Source organism: Trichechus manatus, unplaced genomic scaffold, assembly GCF_000243295.1.
Source record: "Trichechus manatus latirostris isolate Lorelei unplaced genomic scaffold, TriManLat1.0 scaffold00128, whole genome shotgun sequence".
Taxonomy (NCBI): domain Eukaryota; kingdom Metazoa; phylum Chordata; class Mammalia; order Sirenia; family Trichechidae; genus Trichechus; species Trichechus manatus.
Window position 1 is genome coordinate 4761176 of NW_004444064.1, and position 20395 is coordinate 4781570.

The 20395-nt window shown below is 56.1% G+C and overlaps 1 protein-coding gene across 1 annotated transcript; it reads right to left on the minus strand.

Moving 5' to 3' along the window:
• Window positions 1-1043: 1043 nt before the first annotated feature.
• Window positions 1044-12333, minus strand: AIRE (autoimmune regulator). The gene is made up of 15 exons (XM_004384858.1): window positions 12208-12333; window positions 11701-12039; window positions 11346-11520; window positions 10964-11119; window positions 10498-10572; window positions 9111-9224; window positions 8151-8302; window positions 7846-7926; window positions 6737-6852; window positions 5644-5743; window positions 4844-5026; window positions 3932-4053; window positions 3583-3685; window positions 2193-2261; window positions 1044-1124 (listed from the first exon to the last, which is right to left on the minus strand). The coding sequence occupies exons 1-15, from the start codon at window positions 12331-12333 to the stop codon at window positions 1044-1046; spliced, it is 1992 nt and encodes a 663-aa protein (XP_004384915.1).
• Window positions 12334-20395: the final 8062 nt, after the last annotated feature.

A 20395-nucleotide genomic window follows, 5' to 3' on the forward strand; every position in this document is an offset into this window, starting at 1 on the left:
AGTCTCCAGGAGCTTCTTAGCACAGGGATCCCGGGTCCAAAGGACGTGCTCCGCTCTTGGCCCTTCTTCCCTGGTGGCGGTGAAATCCTCTCTTTCCCAGCTCTGGGATGGCTCGTTTCAAGCCCAGCAGGATGGCAAAACTGACCAATCCCCTTGGTGAGCCACAATGACCCTATCTGCACAATCCCACCCAATCACTTGGGTGGGAGTTACAAGACCACGGGCGAGAAAGGCCACGCAAGAGTGATCCAGCGCACTGCAACAGTCTTCGTCTTAATCCTGTTAAGCAATGTAGCTGTAGGCAGTTTGCTTCTCACCGTTGACTTGGTCTGAGGCAACGTGTTTGACTGCTCGGAGCCACTCCTTCTTCATCTCATGGAAACTGGTCCATGGAGTGTTTATCTAGGTAAAACACGCTTTGTAGATGGATGCCACTTTTATGGAACAGCTGATCTACCCGTGCATTTATCTACTCACAGGTCAACAAGAGCCACCCGGTGTCCCTTCCCTATGCAATGCTGGACAAGTACTAGCAAACAGGGGACAGCTAAGAGAATGTCAGGTTGTGACAAGCAGAACAAGGCTGGTGAGGGCTGCAGGGAGGCAGGGCCTGCTTTCGAGGCGGGCACTCTTTGGTCAAGCAATCTTATTTATTCCTTTTTAACCATCAAGCAGACACAATCACAAAGCGAACGCATGACTGGGGAGACGCATGTGTAAAAGTCTATCCTTATCCCCAGCTCACAAGCCCGCAGAAGGATTTTAATTTCAGCACATGTGATTGCTCTGTGCATTACAAACACCAGACAAGTTGAATTTCTCAGCTGTTCCATCTTGACTTGGCAAAGCTTCCAGGGGGGAGGGAGAATGTCCCCTGGGCCCTCGGGGAAAGGAACTGCCATAACCTCAGCACAGTGGGTGCCCATTGCCCCTCCCCCTGTCTGCGAACTGCAGGGACAGAGGGAGGGAGGTTCATGGCTCCTCCGGCGTCTGTAGTGTCCCCTTACTGCCCCATGCTGCCCATTGGGCCAGGGCCGTTGGGGTCAGGATGGGAAGGTGGGTGCCTCGGCCAGAGGACGGGACATACTCTGGATGGCCCACTGCAGGATGCCGTCGAAGGAGTGCTGCAGGACAGGTCAGAACAAGGGGCTCAGCACCACGAGAGAGCCTCGGGAAGACAGGCGCACCTACCCATGGCCAGCGACCCTGACCTTGGGACACACGGAAGCGTGGACATCAAGACATGAAGGTTCTGCCAGACCTGATCCTCTAACTCAAAGGTGGGGAAACTGAGGCCCCAGGTAGGCTGGGTCAGGCAGCAGGAAGACCTGAGTCCAGAGTCCTGCACGGCCTATCGAGAGTTCAAGGCACAGCCACCACCTGGGGGAGTCCCTCCCCACCCAGGGTGAGGCCAGTCAGCTCATTCTTGCATTCCCCGCAGAGGCCTGGTGCTCCAACAGGATTGGGAGAGTGTGGGAAGACCCCATATCACAGCTCAGTGGAGGTGGCCTGTACTGAAGGGGGCTTGTGAATCTGTACCTCCATTTCTCCAGGCTATATCAAGACCCGTCCCCTCCCCAGCGCTAGAGCGTCCTCATCCAGTCTCTCTGGCCACCTCTTTGTTCCCCAGGGTCTCTGGGGTCCTTGTCTAAAGACACCTGTCTGGTCTGTGATCTGCCCACATCCCCCGGTGTCATCTGGGACCCCTGAGGTGCAATGGACTCTGGAGGAGGACACGTATTGGACACCTGGGGCCTGGGAACAGCTGGAGGAGTTGTACCTCCTGCAAAAGAAGACAGGCCTTTAAAAGCCACATTTTCTTCCCAGGGTGGAGCCTGAATCGGGAGGGTAAGTGGACAGACCCCAGGAAGGGCAGAGGTTCCGGGGCCACTGTCCCCCAGGTGAATGTCATCTCCTCGGAGTCTGCCTTGGGCCATTGCAGCTCACACCGGTGCTGTGCTGAGATTCTGCAAGCCACCCACCTCCCAGGGACGCAAGGGGTCTGGACAGAGGGGGAGGAGCTGCACTCAGTTGACTGGGGGCCCTGTGTGTGCTGGTGTGTGCCACAGAAGCAGGGGCAGCCTCATTGCCAGGTCCAGGGAACAGCGTGGCCCATCTCTGAGCCTTGGTGCTGACCGCATGGGGGCAGGGCAGAGGATGAGCAAGTAAACACTGGCCAGGTGCTGCATTACCTCACTCAGGAGGGACTCCAGGTCTTCCCTGTGCAGACCAGGTTCGGGACCAGCAGAGTCGTCCCCTGCCTGGAATCCAGGAAAAGGGGAGAAGTCAACCCAAGTCCCACCACCGGGCTGGGGACCCCTGCTTCGCAGCAGGACCTGGGGTGGGGAAGGAAGAACTCCACTCCCTGCGGTCCAGATAGGGACGCCCACTTACGCTAAACTTAAAGGCTGCTGCGTGGCTACGGAGGGACCTTCAGGAAAAGGGTCTGGAGGTGACACCCCTACACTCGCGGTGACCAGCTCCGGGAGAAGGGAGGCCCGGGGAAGGGACGAAGAGGACTTGAATTTTTACTGTAAAACTGCCTTATATTCTACATTACAACACAAAGAACGGGTCTTTGCTGCTAAAAGAATCCAGGGGTCAATGACTGAAGCTGGGTGGAGGGACCCCGAAAGGTACACGGAGGAGGGGAACTGGCTGGGTCTGGGACCCACGAGGGGCAGGCTGGGGGCGGGGGGATGAGAAGGGACAAGTCAGCGGCAGGAGTGGGCCACGCTTGCCCCAGCGCCTGCCTAGGGGAGTGTGAGAGTGGGCCGCTGGGGAGGGGTTGGGATTTGTCGCCACCCCCTGGAGCCCCCAAAGATTTTCTGAGGCCACTGCCGGGGGAGAGGCAGGAGGCTCCTGTACAGGGGACACGAGGACCCTCTCTGACCCCTGCCCTCCCCTCCCCCCTCCCCGTGCAGCACTTGGCTTCAGGATGTGCCACTGAGCTGGGGACAAGACCCCACCCCCACTCTGCCGGCTCAGCAGCTGGGACCTCGGCCCTTGGCTGGAACCCCTCAGGGGAAATCTGCCGGAGCCTGTCCTTCATCTGATAAGGACAGAAAAGCGCTATTGGCTGAAGCGGCAACCGATTCCTCACCTCTGGGCAGGTTACAGCTAAAACCAGAGGGGTGGGAGACAGAGGTGGGGAGATGGGGGAATGGGGTGATAGCTGGGGGATGGGGCGAGATTACATGTGGGGGGTCAGAACAGGGTGGGCGCCGTGTCTGCTCCACTCCTCCCGGTGGGAGCCTCCTTCCCGAACCCTCCTCAGGGAGCACGGCTCCAGGTCCCAACTCCCAAGGGGCTGGGGCGAGGGCTTCGGGGAGCCCGGGTCCCACGTCTGTTGTGGGAGAGACTCGCAACCACCCAGTGAATTCACAGCTAGCAGCGAGTAGGGCGCGCTTCCTTTTAAAGTAGATTCCTCACCAAAAAGGAGTTGATTTAAAAACCAGTGAACGCACTCAGTGGATATGCGGTAACCCACGCAGCTGGCTCCCGGAAACCCCCTCCGGCAGAGCGCGAACACCAACTCAGCGCACCGAACACCGCCCCCCCGACCCCCCACCCTGCACTGACCTTGGCTGGCCCCGGGGCCGGACGGGCGGGGCTCGAGGCTGGCGCGCCCTCCCCGGAGGCTGGAGCCGGGTCTCCGGAGCAGGATTTACAGCGCAGGACAGCTCTGCGACAGAGAGGGGGAGGGCGGGGTTGCCCTGGGCTGGGGCCGGCAGCCCCCCACCCCCAACCCGGAGGGCCCCATGGGAGGGTATAGTGCGTCCTCGTAGACCCGCGGTGGGGAGGGCGCCGGGCCTCTGCCCTCCCTTCCCTCCCCAACGTCCCGCGAAGGCTCCCACGTCCCTCCCCCCAGCACCCCCCCCCCAGCCTCTTCCCGGCACCCCGCCCGCGCCCTCGCGCCCGCGGCACTCACCCCGGCCGGGAGGTGCCCGCCGGGAAGTGACAGCGCAGGTGGAAGGCGGCGGCACAGTGCGCGCACCTGAGCGCCTCCGCGCCGTCCCCGCACACGCCGCACCGCGCGCCCGGCGCCGCGCCCTGGAAACAGCAAGCGCGGCCGTGACCCTGCAGTCCCCGAGGCCGGGGACCGAACCCGCGCTCCCCGCGCCTCTTCCTCACACAGGCTGGATGGCAGTTCCAGACGGGTTAGAAATTGGCAAGGGGCCGCAGGACAGCGGGTCCCACGGTTTCGCGGCAGGGCAGGGAGTTGGCCAGCACCTTCCAGAGTGCAGCCCTGAGGAGCCAGATGCCCAGACCTCTCTGCTCCCTTTGTGGGCTCGGGCCCCCTTCAGGCCTGGACCAGGGGTCCCCAGAACAGGGTCACCCCAAAGAAGGCTGGAGGGGGGGCAAGGAGTGGGGCAGAGCAGTCCAGGGACATGGGGGGCTCCCCAACATAGCAGGCCATCTTCCTTTTGTTATCCCACCTTTGTGACTGGGTGTGGGCATGGGGGAAGGGGACTAAATGGCCAGGGTCCAAGGCTGGGGTGGGGTTTCCAGAGCAAGGACAGAATGCATCACCCCGCCATATGCCAGCCCTCCAGTGGCCTCCCCTCTGCTCTGAACTAAACCCCTCCTTTCCTGGGTGCTCTGGCTCAGTGCCCAGCCACTCCGCCTCCCACCTGGCTGTTCCCGTGGCCAGACTGGCTCCTCCTCCAAGGGTGCCCCCCTAGAGCCCCACCTAATGCGTACCCCTGAAGTTTCCAGCTTCAGCCAGGGTCCCTTCCTCAAATAACTCCCGTTGTCCCCTTCTCTCCTGTTTCTGGTGTGGACTCCCTGATGGACCCTAAGCTCCCTGAAGACAGACACCCTGGACCCTCACGCCACTTACCTGCTGTCCGTTAGGGTTTGCACACAGCAGGGGGCGCAGGGCAGAGGGCTCCAGCACTGGCAAGGGGGGCGTGGAGGGTGGGGGCAGCAGGTGCTTATAGCTGAGGGCAGCGTCTATCCCTGCTGGAGGCCCCTTGGGCAAGCCCCTCGCCTCCTCACCCACTGGCCTCAGTCCCAGGAGGACCTGGAAGCAGAGGTCAGTGCTCAGAGGGGCTGGCAGGGGGCTTGCCCAACACCACCCAGGCAGCCAGTGACAGCTGGGACCTGGGAGCCCAGGGAGCTGGTGCGGAAGACAGACCCCTGGGAGAGGCCCGGGTTTGATTCCCGCCTCTGTGGCTTCCTGGCTCCATGGCCATCAGCAAAGTCCTCACCCTCTCCCCTTCTAGAATGGGGTGCCCCCATGGTCCTCGGGACTGTCAGAGACATGAGTAAACCCTCAGGATATCCCAGGATGTGTGAAGCACCCCTCGGGTCTCTGGGCTGCAATAGAAAGCTTAAAAGTATTTTTGGAGGAAATCACTAGTGGTCAAACGGAGTCTCCTTTGTTGGGACAACAGAACCAAGCCCCCTCAACCGGGAGCCCTGAGGAGTCGGCCATGGTGTGGTCAGCTTCCCAATGGCCTGTGTCCCCTGGGACTTGACTCCAGCAAGCTGAGTCAATGCAGCCCAGAGAATGAGGCCGGGATTCTATGGCTGGGGCAGGCAGCAGCTACCCTGTGCAGCACCCCACGGGAGTGGCCAGCAGGTAGGATTCCAGAGGGACAGGAGGGTGACCCAGCCTGGGAGTGGGCCCATGCATACCGGGCTCTCCACCAGCGGCTCCTGGGGCCGGGGCTCCTCCGCACGGGGCGTATCCTGCAAAGCTCTTCCCTGGAGGCAGCTGGAGCACCTCCAGGACCCACTGCCCATGTTGTCACCAGTCAGAGGGGTGGGAGGACAAGGCAGAAGGGACAATCGACTCCAAACACACAAGACAAGGGAAGTCTGTCCTGTTACAGATGGGGAAACCGAGGCCCAGGCAGGGAGGCCGCAGAGCCACATGGATGTTCTCAGGCCCTGCCCCAGCTGCAGGGGCCTCCCCTGGCCCCCCAGTCAGCAGGAGAGCCCAGGATGAGGGGGCAGTCACTCCTGTGGGTGCAGTCAGTGTCTCCCGGATGATCCCCAAGGATCCCCAGCCCCTGCTCACCCCAGTGGTCTACACGGGTTCCCTGGGCCTTGCCCTGGTGGTGGGGGCCTCCCTAAGCTGGGACCACCCATGTTTCCATAAAGGACAGCAGGATGACAAGCACCCCGTGTCAGACAGGCGCGAAGAGATGACCAAACCCCTCCGTTCAGAGATGGAGCGACGGGGGGCTCAGAGAGACATCGCCTATTGAAGTCCTGCCGGGAGCTGGGGCAGGGCTGGGGCTACTGCTCTTTCCCACAGACCAGCTGGACCTGTGGGAGCTGGAGGTGAAGGGCAGGGCTGGCAGGTGGGGTGGAGGGGTTCTGTGCAGGGGCAGACAGGTGCCCGCCAGCCCTTGGGGGTACAGCTCTGAGCCTCTATGCTCCCTACTATGGGGTGGAACTTTGCTTGGGGGAGGTTGGCTGTACACGGGTATTTGGGCTGGGGGGTCTGGGGTGGGACAAGACAGGACAGCCATTCCTTGTCTCGGGCCTCCTTCTGCCTCGCCCGCGCTCAGGGCCCTGCTGGCCAGCGCGGCTGGGCGGGGAGGCCTGCTGGGAAAGCGCCGGACCCCAGCCCTCTGTTCAGTGGCCTGAGCCAAGGCTCTCCTCCCAGAAGGGCCCCCGTTTCCCGTCTGTGTAATGGAAGGACTCTAGGGGGCTTCCCATTCAGGCTCAGGGTGGGGGTGGCCTGGTGCAGCGGTGCAGGTGACAAGCATGCCAGGCTCACCTGGGGATCTCCCGGAGAGGGGGACAGAGGCAGGCCAGGTGGAAGGCCCGGGGGCAGCCGTCACAGCAGATCAGCTCCCCGCCGTCCCGGCACACGGCACACTCGTCCTCGTTCTTCTAACGCAGGAAACAGACATCATCCAGACTCCTGGGATGGGCAGCCCCTCCCACTCGGACTCCTGGGTGGGTGGGGCCTCTCCCCACCAACGGCTCCCACCAGTAGCATCTCAGGGACCCTGGACTCTCTGGGGCCCCCAGATCCCTCCCCCGCCCCCATGCTGGCTCTCACCTGAAAGTCCCCCCTTATGGCCTGCTCCCTGGGGTTCTTCACAGGCTCCTCTGTCTCTAAGACTCTAGCCCCACACACACACCTTCCCCAGGACCCATCCCCCTTGGGAATATGACTTCAGAAAGCCTGGCTTCAGTGGGTGATTCTGTACACCCACCCACACTCACCCCTTCCTCACAAAGGCAAAGGGGGGACTGACCAGTGGCATCTGTCGGGCCTGGACGCCCACTACTCCTCGGCCTGGGACCCTCACCCTCCTTGCACCTTTGGCTGGTATGACACCCGTTGCACCCTCGGAGGTCTTTCGGATGCTACCACCTCCAGAACCCTCCCCCTCCACGACTGCCAGACTGTTCCGGGACCCCTGGAGGGCAGGCTGCCTCCTGCTCTTGCCTGGATGTCAGGATTTGTAAGTGACAATGGCAGAAGCAAACCAAGCTGGTTCTACCTCGTTAGGAAACGGTGTTGGGAACTCAAGGATGTGCTTAACGCTCTGGCAGGCCCTTGGACTCCTGACCCTGTAGCAGGGACGCCCGCCTCCATGGGCTCAGCTGTGAGGTTCTCCAGACAGCCGGCCCGCGCCCCGGTGCCGTCCGTGGTTTTAAAGGCCCGAAGGACCTCGCTTTCTCTATTTGCATTTTTACAACAGTGGTGTGTGATCAGAACAAATAAATAAACACTGTTTATGAAAACCAAAGCTCCACCTTGTGAGCAGAGCTTAGTCACCCGAGTACCCAGGACCAGGACCAACCCTGCAGGAGAACCTGCTAGAGGGAGTTGTGGGGGCGAATGGGGGCTCCCCTCATGATCTGGGCCTTTACCTGGTGGAGCTGGGGCTCGCTGGGGAGGGCTGCAGGGGCGGGGACCCTGCTCTGCTGGCCTAGCCTCGGGTCACCTCCACCCTGCGAGGGGGAAGAAGAGGGTCACTAATCGGGGACGCCACCTAGGCAGCAGGAGCCCACGTGGCCGCTGAGCACGGGGGGCGCCTCTCGGCAGCAGCTCCCAGACCACTACCCCAGCAGAGCTTGTAGCCCAGAAGCTGTTGTGTGTGTCGGGGGGGAGGTGGGCAGGGTGTGCCGAGGGCCAGGCCTCCCTGGGGACAGACGGACAGACAGGCCGTGCTTACGGGGGCAATGCCCTGGGCTCCTTTGGCTCGGACCAAAGGCTTCAGGCCGCCACTGCTGCGGGTTTTGTTCTTCCCACCACTGCTGCCAGGGTCTTCCAACTTGCTGGGAGTGTAAAACTCGCCCCCCACCTGGATACACTTCTTGGAGCCACCTGGGTGGAGAGAGGTGACTGGTCCCTGTCCGCCTGGCCATCAGGTCCCTGCCTGGCTCCTTATGCAGGATCCCTGGCCAGGACGGGTGGGCCTGGCACAGACATCTGCCACTTGCTCCTCCCCCACACGACTCTTGGCCTAAGTCAGTCTGTGGCCAGGTGCTGGGCACAGGAGGGATCTCCGCTGGGGGACCCCAGGGACAGTCCCTGGTGGGGTGAGACCAGGGCTGCATCAGCTCCCAGGGGCCGCTGCCCTCGGGGTCCGGCCTGTGCCCCACAGAGAGGCCACGGCAGGGGCTGCAAGGGAACCACGTGGTTGCACGGTGGCTCCGGCAGACACCGCTGTACCCTGGGCAGATGGCCCTGGGCAGATGCTGGAGGACAGCTGCCGGCCTGCCCTGTCATCAGCCTCCTGGGGCTCGTGGGAGGAGTCAGGGGGCGAGAAGTGACTGGACCCCTCCTCATATGGGGAACCCAGGAAGGAGGTGGTGTTGGGAGGCGGGATGAGAGAGGTCCAGCTGGAGGGAAAGGAGGGGTACTGAAGGTGCCGAGAGGGTTGGAAGGTTTGCCACAGACGTTAGGGGTCCTCATGGTGGTGGAGGGGCCGCTCCATGGATGCAGGTGATCCAGGTACACTGGGCATCCCGAGCTGCGATCTCGAAGAAGGTCCCCGGGCCTCAGCCAGGAGCTCTTGGTCTGCTCCGCCCCTCCAAAGCCAGCAGAGCCACAAAGAGGGGCTGTCTCCCCGGCAGTCCTGGGCCTGCACCTCACTGGGTGGCTCCCCGGCAGCCCCCTCCCCTGCGTGTACCTGACTCAAACACCTGCTGGATGAGGATTCCCTCCACGGCCCCGCGGGCTCCTGGAACCTCCCCGGAGGACATGGCTACGGCTCGCTGGACCGAGGCGGACATGGTCTGGATCCCTGGGTAAAGGAACATCACAATAGGGGGCCGTCAATCATGAGGGGCTCCTGAGCACCCCCTTCAAGCTGGGCAGGAGTGAGTGGTTCAGGGCAGGCGTGGGGGTGGGGGGCGGCATGCAGACAGCCCACCGGTGAGTCCAGCCCCTTGGCTGGTTGAGAGATGGGCCACAGGGGGGCAGGCAGTACCAGTACCGCTAAATGCAGCAGCAGGGATGAACAGGCACCTTCCTTCCAGCGACTCCTCCCTGTGCTGGTGCCCAGGGCCGTTTCCAGGCCCTCCCTTGGGTGGGGTATGGGTGGGCAGGAGAGGCTGCTGGGGCTGTGCCCCCGGGGCGGGGGGCAGAAAAGTGCCAAGTCGTGTCCAGCTGGGGGGCCAGGGATGCTGTATGCAGGCAGCAGTGTCCTAACTGGCCTTGAGGGGTGAATAGGGCTGGGTGTGTGGCTGTGGTGGTGGGGGGGGGGGCAGGACCTCCTAGTTCCTAGAACATCATGATCAAGGGTGGTCGCAGATAGAGGGCAGCATCAGGAGCAGGGTGGGGGGTCTGGGAGGGACAGGTGGCCTGGGAGGAAGCCAGGGCTGTCTGTCATGAGCTGCAGCAGATGAGGGGCAGAGCAGCAGTGCTTTGGGGGGTAGGCACCTTGCAGCCTCATACCTGGAGGTTCCAGCTGCCAGGCTGGCCCCAGGGTGGGGGTGGGGGGAGCTTACAGAATATACTGATTCGCAGGCCCACCCCAGGGGTTCCCACCTGTCATCTTGGCAGGGCCAGAAGACTCAGACCCAGCTGGGCTTGGAACCCCTGTGTTTCAGGTGAGTGGGCGGGGACAAGAGTAGGGACCTCAGGAGACCCATTCCTGGCAATTCAGGGGCACAAACAGGAGTGCTGAAGACCCCTGACAGCAACCTTGGAACCTGGGCTACCATGGATAGGTGTGGGAAGGCGGACAGCAGGGGAAGAAGGTTCTAGAAGCAGAGGGTTGGTGAGTGGACACCTGAGTGGCTGTGGTGGAGGGGCCAGGAGAGAGGACAACCCTGTGATGTTGGGTTGGGAAGCCTGCAAGGAGGGTCTCAGAACCAGGGTGCTGAGGTGCGGTGCTTTGGGGGTGGGGGTGACCAGCAAGCTCGTGTTTGGGCCCAAGGCACCTCTTTTCTCCACGGTTGGCTGTACAGCCGAGGCCACTGGGATGAGATGCCCAGCCAGCTCAGTCCAGTGCCCAGCAGAGACTCTATGAGGGCAGGCAGCCCCCTCCCCAGCCCCACTGGGGCCTTACTCACCGCTCCCCAGCGAGACACGCTGTGGCTCGGCGCTGCTCTCCAGCTTCTTGGAGGACTTGGCCTTGGACTGGGAGCCTGGAGGGGGAACTAGAGGCAGCTGGGAGGCTGGCCGCGTGGAGAGGCGTGAGGGGGTGAGGGGGGTAGGGAGAGCGGGGATTAGGGGGTTCTTTGGGGGGATGAAGGAAAGGCAGCCTTCACTTTTCCAGGTTCCAGTCTCCCCATTAGTAAACTGGAAATCAAGCCCACCTGCCTACTTCGCAGGCCCCTGGGAGCACCACATTAGGGCAGGAGGGAGGCTGAGGCTTACCCAGGGTGCCCAGCCAATTACACAGAGGGGAAACAGAGGCAGAGGGAGCGAGGCTGGGACTGTCCTGAGGCCTCTGCAGCCCCGGCTAGGGCTGGTGGGACAGAAGCTGATTGGGGAGGGGTCCCCCGGGAGATTTTTCAGGAACTCCCCAAAGGGTACCTGGGCTCGAGCTGCCCCTCGGGGACAGGGCATTTGGCAGGACGACCCGAGGCTCCTCCAAGGCCTTTCTCTTGGCAGGGGGTCTGGGTGGCAGAATGGAGGCCTTGGGCCCAGTGGGGGGCTTCCTCCCCTTCCTGGGCTGGCTGAGGTCCACATCTGCAAGCGAGGACCAAAGCAGAGGCCGAGCCTTGGAGCCTTTTCCGGCCCTTGGGGGTGAGCTTGGGAGCTGAGTACCCCCGACAAGGTGGGCGAGGCCTCTTAGAATCCAAGCTGGTCCCAGGAGATCACCCTGGCCCTCCCCCCAGACCCCTACCCCCCACCTTCCAGTTCACAGTCCAGCAGGATGACACTGCTCCCCCAACCCTCACATCCCTGGCCCCACCTTTGGGGAAGCTGTCTAGGATGGGCTGTAGCCGGGCATATCTCTCCAGGTTGTAGTCCTTGAAGAGAACCCTCCAGAAGTCCAGGATGGCTGCGGTGTCCTGGGTCAGGAGCCAGGAGAGGAGGGTGTGGAAGGCCTGGGGACAGCCCTCCCTGTCCTTCAAACTCATCGTCTCCTGAAGCAAGACCAGGTGAGCGCTTCCAGGCTCCCCAGCCGCCCCCAACGTGGGACTGGAAGGTGAGGACCCCAACCCAGAGGAGGCAGCAGATTTGGCACCTGTGCCCATCCCCCGGCTTGTGGGCGGGGCGTGGGGAGGGCTGGGGGCGCGTTGAAGGCGGTGGCAGGGGTGGCTCACCTGGAACTTGTCTTCGGGGACCACGTCGTGGTCGGCCAGCGCGTGCAGCAGCGGGAAGGCGCTGTCCACGGCCACAGCGATCTCGGTGCGGTACAATCTCAGGAGGCGGCGCAGCGCCGCGTCTCCGCTGGGCCGCGCCTCACCTGCCATGCGTCTGCCTTGGGTCCGGGGGGTCGCGAGGTCCTGCAGGTCGCAGGGTCCAGGGGGACGCGGAGTCCTGGGAGTCGTAGGGTCCTGGAGGCGCAGGGTCCCAGCGTCCTGAAGGTCCTGGGGTCCCGGGGTCCCGGGGGGGCGGGGACTCGAGTTCAGTGGGCAGCGCGCCCCCTGGCGGCCGTGGCGCTACCCGGGGCGGCGGGGTGGGGTCCCGGGGAAGCGGAGCCGTTCAACTCCTCGGGGCCCGCGTCCTCGGTCGCTGAATTTCTCGGTGTCTGGGCAGGTCCTGTCCTCCCTCTACCCCTGCCCGGCGGACCCTCGCGGCAGCAATGGAGAGCCGTCCTCCTCCCGCACCTTCCCTCCACTGGCTGAGCCCGCGCCCCAGTTATACCAGTCTGGACCCCGCAGAGAGCACAGGTCCGCTTGCCCGGAGCCAATCAGGGCCTCGGCCGGGCTGGGGGCGTGGAGGAAGAGAAACATCGCTCTAAGATAATGAGAAGGCCCCCATCCACCGCAGCCCGCCGCCCACTTCAGTTTGCTTTTTCCGTTGTAAAGGAAGCGTCTGATCTGGCTGACTTGCCCACAGGTGCTGTTGCTCAGGGACCTGGGCCCCCAACTAACTTCGGGGGAGGACTGGGGCCTCTCACTTCCCCAGATGTGGCCCTGGCCAGACTGCATTCTGTTACCTAGAGGGCTATGTTCCAGTGGGGGAACCAGAAAGGCAGGTGCCCTCGGCCTCACTTGAGGCTCAAATGTAGGGCCCCAGCAGGTGTGAGGCCCAGGTGTGGGGACCCAGCAGGGACCCTGGGAAGGAGCATAGGCAGGGCCGGTGCTGCAGCACCTCCAGGGGTTGGGATGTGACACCCCCAAGGGTGGGCTGCCTCCGGGCCTCTCCATAGGGGGCTGGAGGGGGTTAGTCATTATTGCCTCCACTCTTGCCTGGGGACACTTGGTCAGGTCCCGAGTCAGATGGACGGGTCCCTGCCTGGTGGAGGGGACAGGATGCATGTGTGGGACGAGCCCTGGGCATCACCATGGAAGCCTGGACCCTGAGCCTGGCCTGCCTGTGTTTCTACCTGGGTGACACCCGCCAGTCACTTGCTTTCTCTGAGCCTCGGTTCCCGCATCTAGCCCACCGTCCAGCTCTAGCCCACCCTCCCTTCTGGTGTGTTAGAGTCCAGAGCTCTGAGAAAAGTGCTGACCCACGGACAGACGCGGACCACCTGAGCTCCTTGTCTGTGGGGGAGCCACCTGGGGGTGTTCCTAGGGCTGGGTGACAGGCTGGGGGGAGGCATAGCTGGGATGATGAAGCTCCCAGGAGAAGTGGGAAGGCTTTCTGGAGGGAAAACGAAGCCGGAGCCGGAGAGGGGAGCAGATGGGGTGGGTGGAGCTCCCCTTCCCCCTTCCCCCACCAAGCTTGCTCGGGGGCAGATTCCGAGCAGGCAAGGCCTGGAAGGTGAGATTGGGTAGCAGGGGAAGGCCCACCCATTCGTCTGTCTGTGCCGTCCAACCAGGGAGGTGAACTTGGCCCACAGGCCACAGGGACCACGGGAGGACTTTAGCTGGTCAGGCTTGTGTTAGAATGGTCGTTCTGGTGACCTGGAGGTCAGAGCTGGAGAGTGACTGCATGGTTCCAGGGATACATGGAGGAACTTCCCTCTGAGGGACTAAAGAGAAGGTCCCCCTCAACCCTCTCTCTGTGCAGTCTGGTGGGTTGTCTTCTTGTTTGGTGAAGTAGTTATCCAAGATGCGTTAGCCCCTGGTCAGCGGTTAAAGGGGAATTAAAAACTGCAAAGCAAGATCAGGGTCCCTGCTTCACTCCTCTTAAAAGCCCTGGAATCCCTGTCGGTGCCCCGTGTCCTCTCACCCCCAGGAGCCCTGAGGCCTGGTTAGCACAGAGGCTCCTGTAGAATTCTGGACTTTCCACACCCCGTGGGGTTTTCCATGGTGACCCCTTGCCCTACCAGCAGGTGGCCGAAACTGCAGAGGCCATGTGGGGAGGTCAGAGGACATGGGCTCAAGGGGCCTGGGTCCGTGCAGTGGGGTGTAAGACTGCCTCAGTAGCTCCCTGAAGGTCAGTGGGGCCCCCCTTAAATCTCAACATGCTCTTCTGTGAAGGAGAACATCATTATTTGACTTCTCCAGGTCTACCACCACTGGCTCCAGACCCTGTTCTAAGCACATCACTATTCCACTCACATGCTCTTCAGAACTGCCTGCCAGGCCTCTATTATGACTCTCCCCATTTTACAGATAAGGATGCTGAGGTGCAGAGAAGTTAAGGAACTTGACCAAAGTCACGTGTCCATAAATGACAGGGCCAAGATTTGGATCTCAATGGACAGTCTGGATCTAGGTGCGTACTCTCGGCTCACAGGGGACTCCTTGGGTGCCCAGGACGAAAGAGAATATAAAATATCACATTAATAATTTTTCATATTGATTACATGTTGAGATGATAATATGTTGGATTTATCTGGTAAAACAAAAACATTTTTAAATTAATTTCAGCTATTTCTTTTTATGTTTTCTAATATAACTACTAGAAAACTTTAAATTGTTTTCATTAGACTGTACTGGCTCAGACTTCCAGGTTTTCTCTGGTGGTTAATTATTCCGGAAAGGTGGTCTGTGCTTGTGAGAGGTCTTAACCTATTAGAGAAGTTTATGGTTGTCTGGCTTTCTATTCATTTATTAATGAGGTGGGAGAGAGATTTTTTTTTTTTTAATTCAACTTTTTATTTTCAGAGGATTCTCGATTCACTTGCAGTTGTAAGAAATAACGCAGAGAGATCCCAAGCACCCTAACCCAGCCCAGTGTCACTACCAGGATATTGACAAAAAGATCACGAAGGTGTAAGATCCCTGATTCCCTCCGGTGGCCCTTTTACAGCCATAGTCACTCCCATCTCCTTCCTTAACCTCTGGAAACTACTACTCTGTTCTCCATTTCTGTATTTTTGTTATTCTAAGAATGTTATATACATGGAATCACACAGTATGTCACCTTTTGAGATTGACTTTTTTCGCTCAGCATAATTCTCTGGAAATCCAGCCAGGTTGTTGAAGGTATCAATAGTTCATTTCTTTTATTGCTGAGTAATAAGAGTCTTTTTTAAATTTATTTTTATTTTTAATTGTGTTTTAGACAAAGATTTACAGAACAAATAGTTTCTCATTAAACAGTTAGCACACATATTGTTTTATGACATTGGTTGACAACCCCACGACATGGCAACACTCTCCCTTCTCGACCTTGGGTTCCCTATTGCCCGCTTTCCTGTCCCCTCCTGCCTTCTAGTCCTTGTCCTGGGCTGGTGTGCCCCTTTAGTCTCATTTTGTTTTATGGGCCTGTCTAATCTTTGGCTGAAGGGTGAACCTTGGGAGTGACTTCATTACTGAACTAAAAGGGTGTCCAGGGGCCATACTCTCGGGGTTTCTCCAGTCTCTGTCAGGCCAATAAAGTCTGGTCTTTTTCTGTGTGTGAGTTAGAATTTTGTTCTACATCCTTCTCCAGCTCTGTCCAGAACCCTCTATTGTGATCCTGGTCAGAGCAGTCAGTGGTGGTAGCCGGGCACCATCTAGCTGTACTGGACTCAGTCTGGTGGAGACCGTGATAGATGTGGTCCATGAGTCCTTTGGATAATAAGAGTCTTTGGGTGGCACAAACAGTTAAGCACTTGCCTACTAGCCAAAAGGTTGCCGGTTTGAACCCACACAGAGACGCCTCAGAAGATCTGCTTCCAAAAGGTCACAGCCTTGAAAACCCTATGGTGCACAGTTCCACTCTGAAACAATGGGGTCTCCATGCGTTGCAATTGACCAGGTGGCAAATGACAACGACAACAGTATTCCATGGGAGTCCCTGGATGATGCAAACAGTTAACATGGTCAGCTGCTAAGCAAAAGGTTGGAGGTTTGGTTCCACCCAGAGGTGCCTCAGACGAAAGGCATGGTGATCTACTTCCGAAAAATCAGCCACTGAAAACCCTGTGGAGCACAGTTCTACTCTGACACACATGGGATCGCCATGAGTTGGAATCACTTTGATGTCAACTTTTTTTTTTTAGTATTCCATGGTGTGGATGTGCCACAGTTTGTTTAATTATTCACCCGTTGAAGGACGTCTGGGTAGTTTCCAGTTTGGGGCTATTATGAAAAAAGCTGCTATAAATATTTGTGTGCAGTTTTTCTTTTTCTTTTTTAATGTGAACTGAAGTCATCACCTGGCTGGGATAAATGCCCAAGAGTGCATTGCTGGGTCATATGATAGTTGCGTACTTAGTTTCTAAAGAAACTTCCAAACTGTTGCCAGAGTGGCTGCATCGTTTTACCTTCCCCCCCAGCAATGTATGAGTCATTCAGTTTATCCACATCCTTACCAGCATTTGGTGTTGGCACTATTTTATTTTAGTCATTCTGATATGTAACGATATCTCATTGTGGTTTAATTAGTGGTTGAGAGCCATGCCTGCTAACCAAAATGTCGGCAGTTCGAATTCATCAGGCGCTCCTTGAAAACTCTATGGGGCTGTTCTACTCTGTCCTATAAGGTCGCTATGAGTCAGAATTGACTTGAAGGCAACGGGTTTGGTTGCTTTCTAAGGTCAAATCTGCTGTAAAACACCTCTTTAAAGCCTTGAAAAGCAAAGATGTCACTTTAAGGACTAAGGTGCACCTGACCCAAGGCGTGTGCCATGGACTGAATTGTGTTCCCCAGAAATATGTGTATCAATTTGTCTAGGCCATGATTCCCAGTATTGTGTGATTGTCCACCATTGTGTCATCTGATGTGATTTTCCTATGTGTTGTAAATCCTACCTCTGTGATGTTAATGAGGTAGGATAGGCGGCAGTTAGGTTAATGAGGCAGGATTCCATCTACAAGATTGGATTGTGTCTTGAGCCAATCTTTTTCGAGATATAAAAGAGAAGTGAGTAGAGAGACATGGGGACCTCATACCACCAAGAAAGCAGCACCAGGAGCAGAGCGCATCCTTTGGACCTGGCGTCCCTGCACTGAGAAGCTCCTCGACTAGGGGAAGATTAATGACAAGGACCTTCCTCCAGAGCCGACAGAGAGAGAAAAGCTTCCCCTGGAGATAATGCCCTGAATTTGGAGTTATAGCCTACTAGACTGAGAGAATGAATTTCTCTTTGTTGAAGCCATCTACTTGTGGTATTTCTGTTACAACAGCACTAGATAACTAAGACACCAAGGAGCTTTCAATCACCTCATATTCATGTGAAAGCTGGACAATGAATAAGGAAGACCAAGGAAGAATTGATGCCTTTGAATTATGGTGTTGGCAAAGAATACTGGATATACCATGGACTGCCAGAAGAATGAACAAATCTGTCTTGGAATATTGGAAGAAGTACAGTCAGAATGCTTACTAGAAGCAAGGATGGCGTGACTTCAGCTCACGTACTTTGGACGTGTTATTAGGAGGGACCAGTCCCTGGAGAAGGGCATCATGGTTGGTAAGGTTGAGGGTCAGTGAAAAAGAGGAAGACCCTCAATGAGATGGATTGACAGTGACTGCAACAATGGGCTCAAGCATAACAACAATTGTGAGGATGGCACAGGACCAGGCAGTGTTTTGTTCTGTTGTACATAGGGTCATAAGGAGTCAGAACTGACTTGATGGCACCTAAAAACAACAATATTCCATTGGTTGAACATTGACCAATTCTTTTCAGTACAGTGACTCTGGGTATTCCTTCCATCTTCTTTTGATGCTTCCTGTGTTGTTCAATATTTTGCCCGTAGAATCGTTCAGTATTGCAACTCAAGTGCCTTAGGCTGGATTTTCTAGAGAAGCAAAACTAGTAGAGTGTATAAATATATATATAGAGAGATTTATATCAAGGAAATGGCTCACATGATTGTAGAGGCTGGAACGTCCCAAGTCCGTGGATCAGGGTAGAGGCTTCTCTGGATTCATGTAGCTTCAGGGGCTGGTGAACCCAAGATTGGCAGGTCAGAGAGCAGGGCTCTTGCTCACAGGCTGTGAAGATCGACAAATCCCCAGATCAGCAGATAAGCTGATAGCTCATGTCCCAAGAACCAGAGGTCAGACGAACAGGAGGCGGCTACAGGATCCAAAGTGAGCAAAAAGCCACACTGCTTATATTCGGATGCAGGTCACACCCCCAAGGAAACTCCCTTTCAACTGATTGGCTACTCACAGCAGATTCCATCACGAGAGTAATCACATATAAACACTGAGAATTATGGCCCAGCCAAGTTGACACACAATCTTAACCATCACATCAAGGCTTGAATTTTTTCTTCAGTTCTTTCAGCTTGAGAAATGCCAAGCTTGTACTTCCCTTTTGGTTTTCTAACTCCAGGTCTTTGCACATTTCATTATAATACTTTACTTTGTCTTCTTGAGCCACCCTTTAAAATCTTCTGTTCACCTCTTTTACTTCATCATTTCTTCCATTCACTTTAGCTGTTCTGCATTAAAGAGCAAGTTTCAGTCTCTTCCCGCATCCATTTTGGTCTTTTCTTTCTTTCCTGTCTTTTTAACTCATCTGGTCTTCTGTCATTAATGTTCAATGCATCAAATCTATCCTTGACATGATCTCTAAATTCAGGTGGGATATGCTCAATGTCATATTTTGGCTCTCATGGACGCGTTTTAATTTTCTTCAGTTTCAACTTGAACTTGCATATGAGCAATTGATGGTCTGTTCCACAGTAGGCACCTAGCCTTGTACTGATTGATGATATTGGGCTTCTCCGTCATCTCTTTCCACAGATATAGTCGATTTGATTCCTGTGTATTCTTTCCAGCGAGGTTCACGTGTATAGTCACTGTTAATGTTGTTGGAAAACATATTTACAGTGAAGATGTCATTGGTCTTGCAGAATTCTATCATGCCATCTCCAGTGTCATTTCTATCACCAAGGCCATCCATATTTTCCAACTACTGTTTCTTCTTCGTTTCCAACTTTTGCATTGCAATTACCAGTAAACATCAGTGCATCTTGATTGCATGTTTGATCAATTTCAGACTACAGACGTTGGTAAAAATCTTCAATTTCTTCATCTTTGGCATTAGTGGTTGGCGCGTAAATTTGAATAATAGTTGTATTAACTGGTCGTCCTTGTAGACATATGGATATTATCCTATCACTGACAGCGCCGTACTTCAGGATAGATCTTGAAATGTTCTTTTTGATGACAAATGCCACGTCATTTCTCTTCAATTTGTCAGTGGGGAAATCTGCTGTCAAAGATCTCTTGAACGTGTTAAAAAACAAAGATGTCACTTTGAGGTCTAAGGTGCGCCCGACCCAAGACTTGGTATTTTCAATGGCCTCATATAGATGCGAAAGCCAGACAATGAATAAAGAAGACCAAAGAAGAACTGATGCCTTTGAATTATGGTGTTGTTGAAGAATATTGAATATACCATGGCCTGCCAAAGCAACAAACAAACCTCTCTTGGAAGAAGTACAGCCAGAATGCTCCTTAGAATTGAGGATGGAGAGACTTCATCTCACATACATTGAACATGTTATTAGGAGGGACCAGTCCCTGGAGCATGACATCATGCTTGGTAAAGTAGAGGATCAGTGAAAGAGAGGAAGACTATCAACAAGATGGATCGACACAGTGGCTGCAACGGTGGGTTCAAGTATAGCAATGATTGCGAGGATGGGGCAGGACTGAGGAGTGTTTCATTCTGTTGTACGTAGGGTTCCTATGAGTTGGAACCGACTTGACGGCACCTAACCACAACAACAACAATTCTCCATCGTATGGAGGTACCACAGTTTGTTTATCCAATCATCTATTGAGGAACATCTTTGTTGCTTCTGATTTTTGGCAGTTATGAGTAAACCTGCTATAAACATTCTTTTGTAGGTTTCTGTGTAGACAGAAATTTTCAACTCATTTTGGTAAATAATTAAAAATGAGATTGCTGGATCATAGGGTAAGTCTAGGTTTACCTCGGTGAGAAATTGCTAGCAATGAATGAGAGTTACTCTGCAACTTTGTCAGCATTTAATGTTGTCAGTGTTTTGGCTTTTAGCCATCCTAATCGGTGATTAAAGTGGTTGACTGCTACCTGAAAGGTCTGAAGTTGGAAACCACCAGTGGTTCTGTGGGAGAAAGATGTGGCAGTCTACTTCCGTAGAGATTTACAGCCTTGGAAACCCTATGGGGTCGCTATGAGTCAGAATTAACTTGATGGCAGTGGGTGGGTGGGTGGCACAATGACTAAGCACTAACCAAAAGATTGGTGATTGAACCTACCAGCTTCTCCTTAGGAGAAAAGAACAGGCAATCTGCTCCCGTAAAGATTTACAGCCTAGGAAACCCTGTGGGCAGTTCTACCCTGTCATATAGGGTTGCAGTGAGTTAGAATCGACTTGGAGGCACACAACAACAACAAATAAGTGATTAGTGGTATCTCGTTGTTGTTTTAGTTTTCAATTCCCTGATACATACAGTGTTGAGCATCTCTTCATATGTTGATTTGCCATGTATATATATTTTAGGGTTGTTTGTCTTCTTATGGTT

What these genes read in the sequence shown, in the direction of transcription:
- AIRE (XM_004384858.1), bottom strand. Translation starts at nt 12,333, where the DNA reads ATGTTTCTCTTCCTCCACGCCCCCAGCCCGGCCGAGGCCCTGATTGGC. An exon ending in TCCCCGAAGACAAGTTCCAG is followed by an intron (nt 11,521 to 11,700) that starts GTGAGCCACCCC and finishes GTCTTGCTTCAG; the next exon opens with GAGACGATGAGTTTGAAGGA. An exon ending in CCTAGACAGCTTCCCCAAAG is followed by an intron (nt 11,120 to 11,345) that starts GTGGGGCCAGGG and finishes CCTCGCTTGCAG; the next exon opens with ATGTGGACCTCAGCCAGCCC.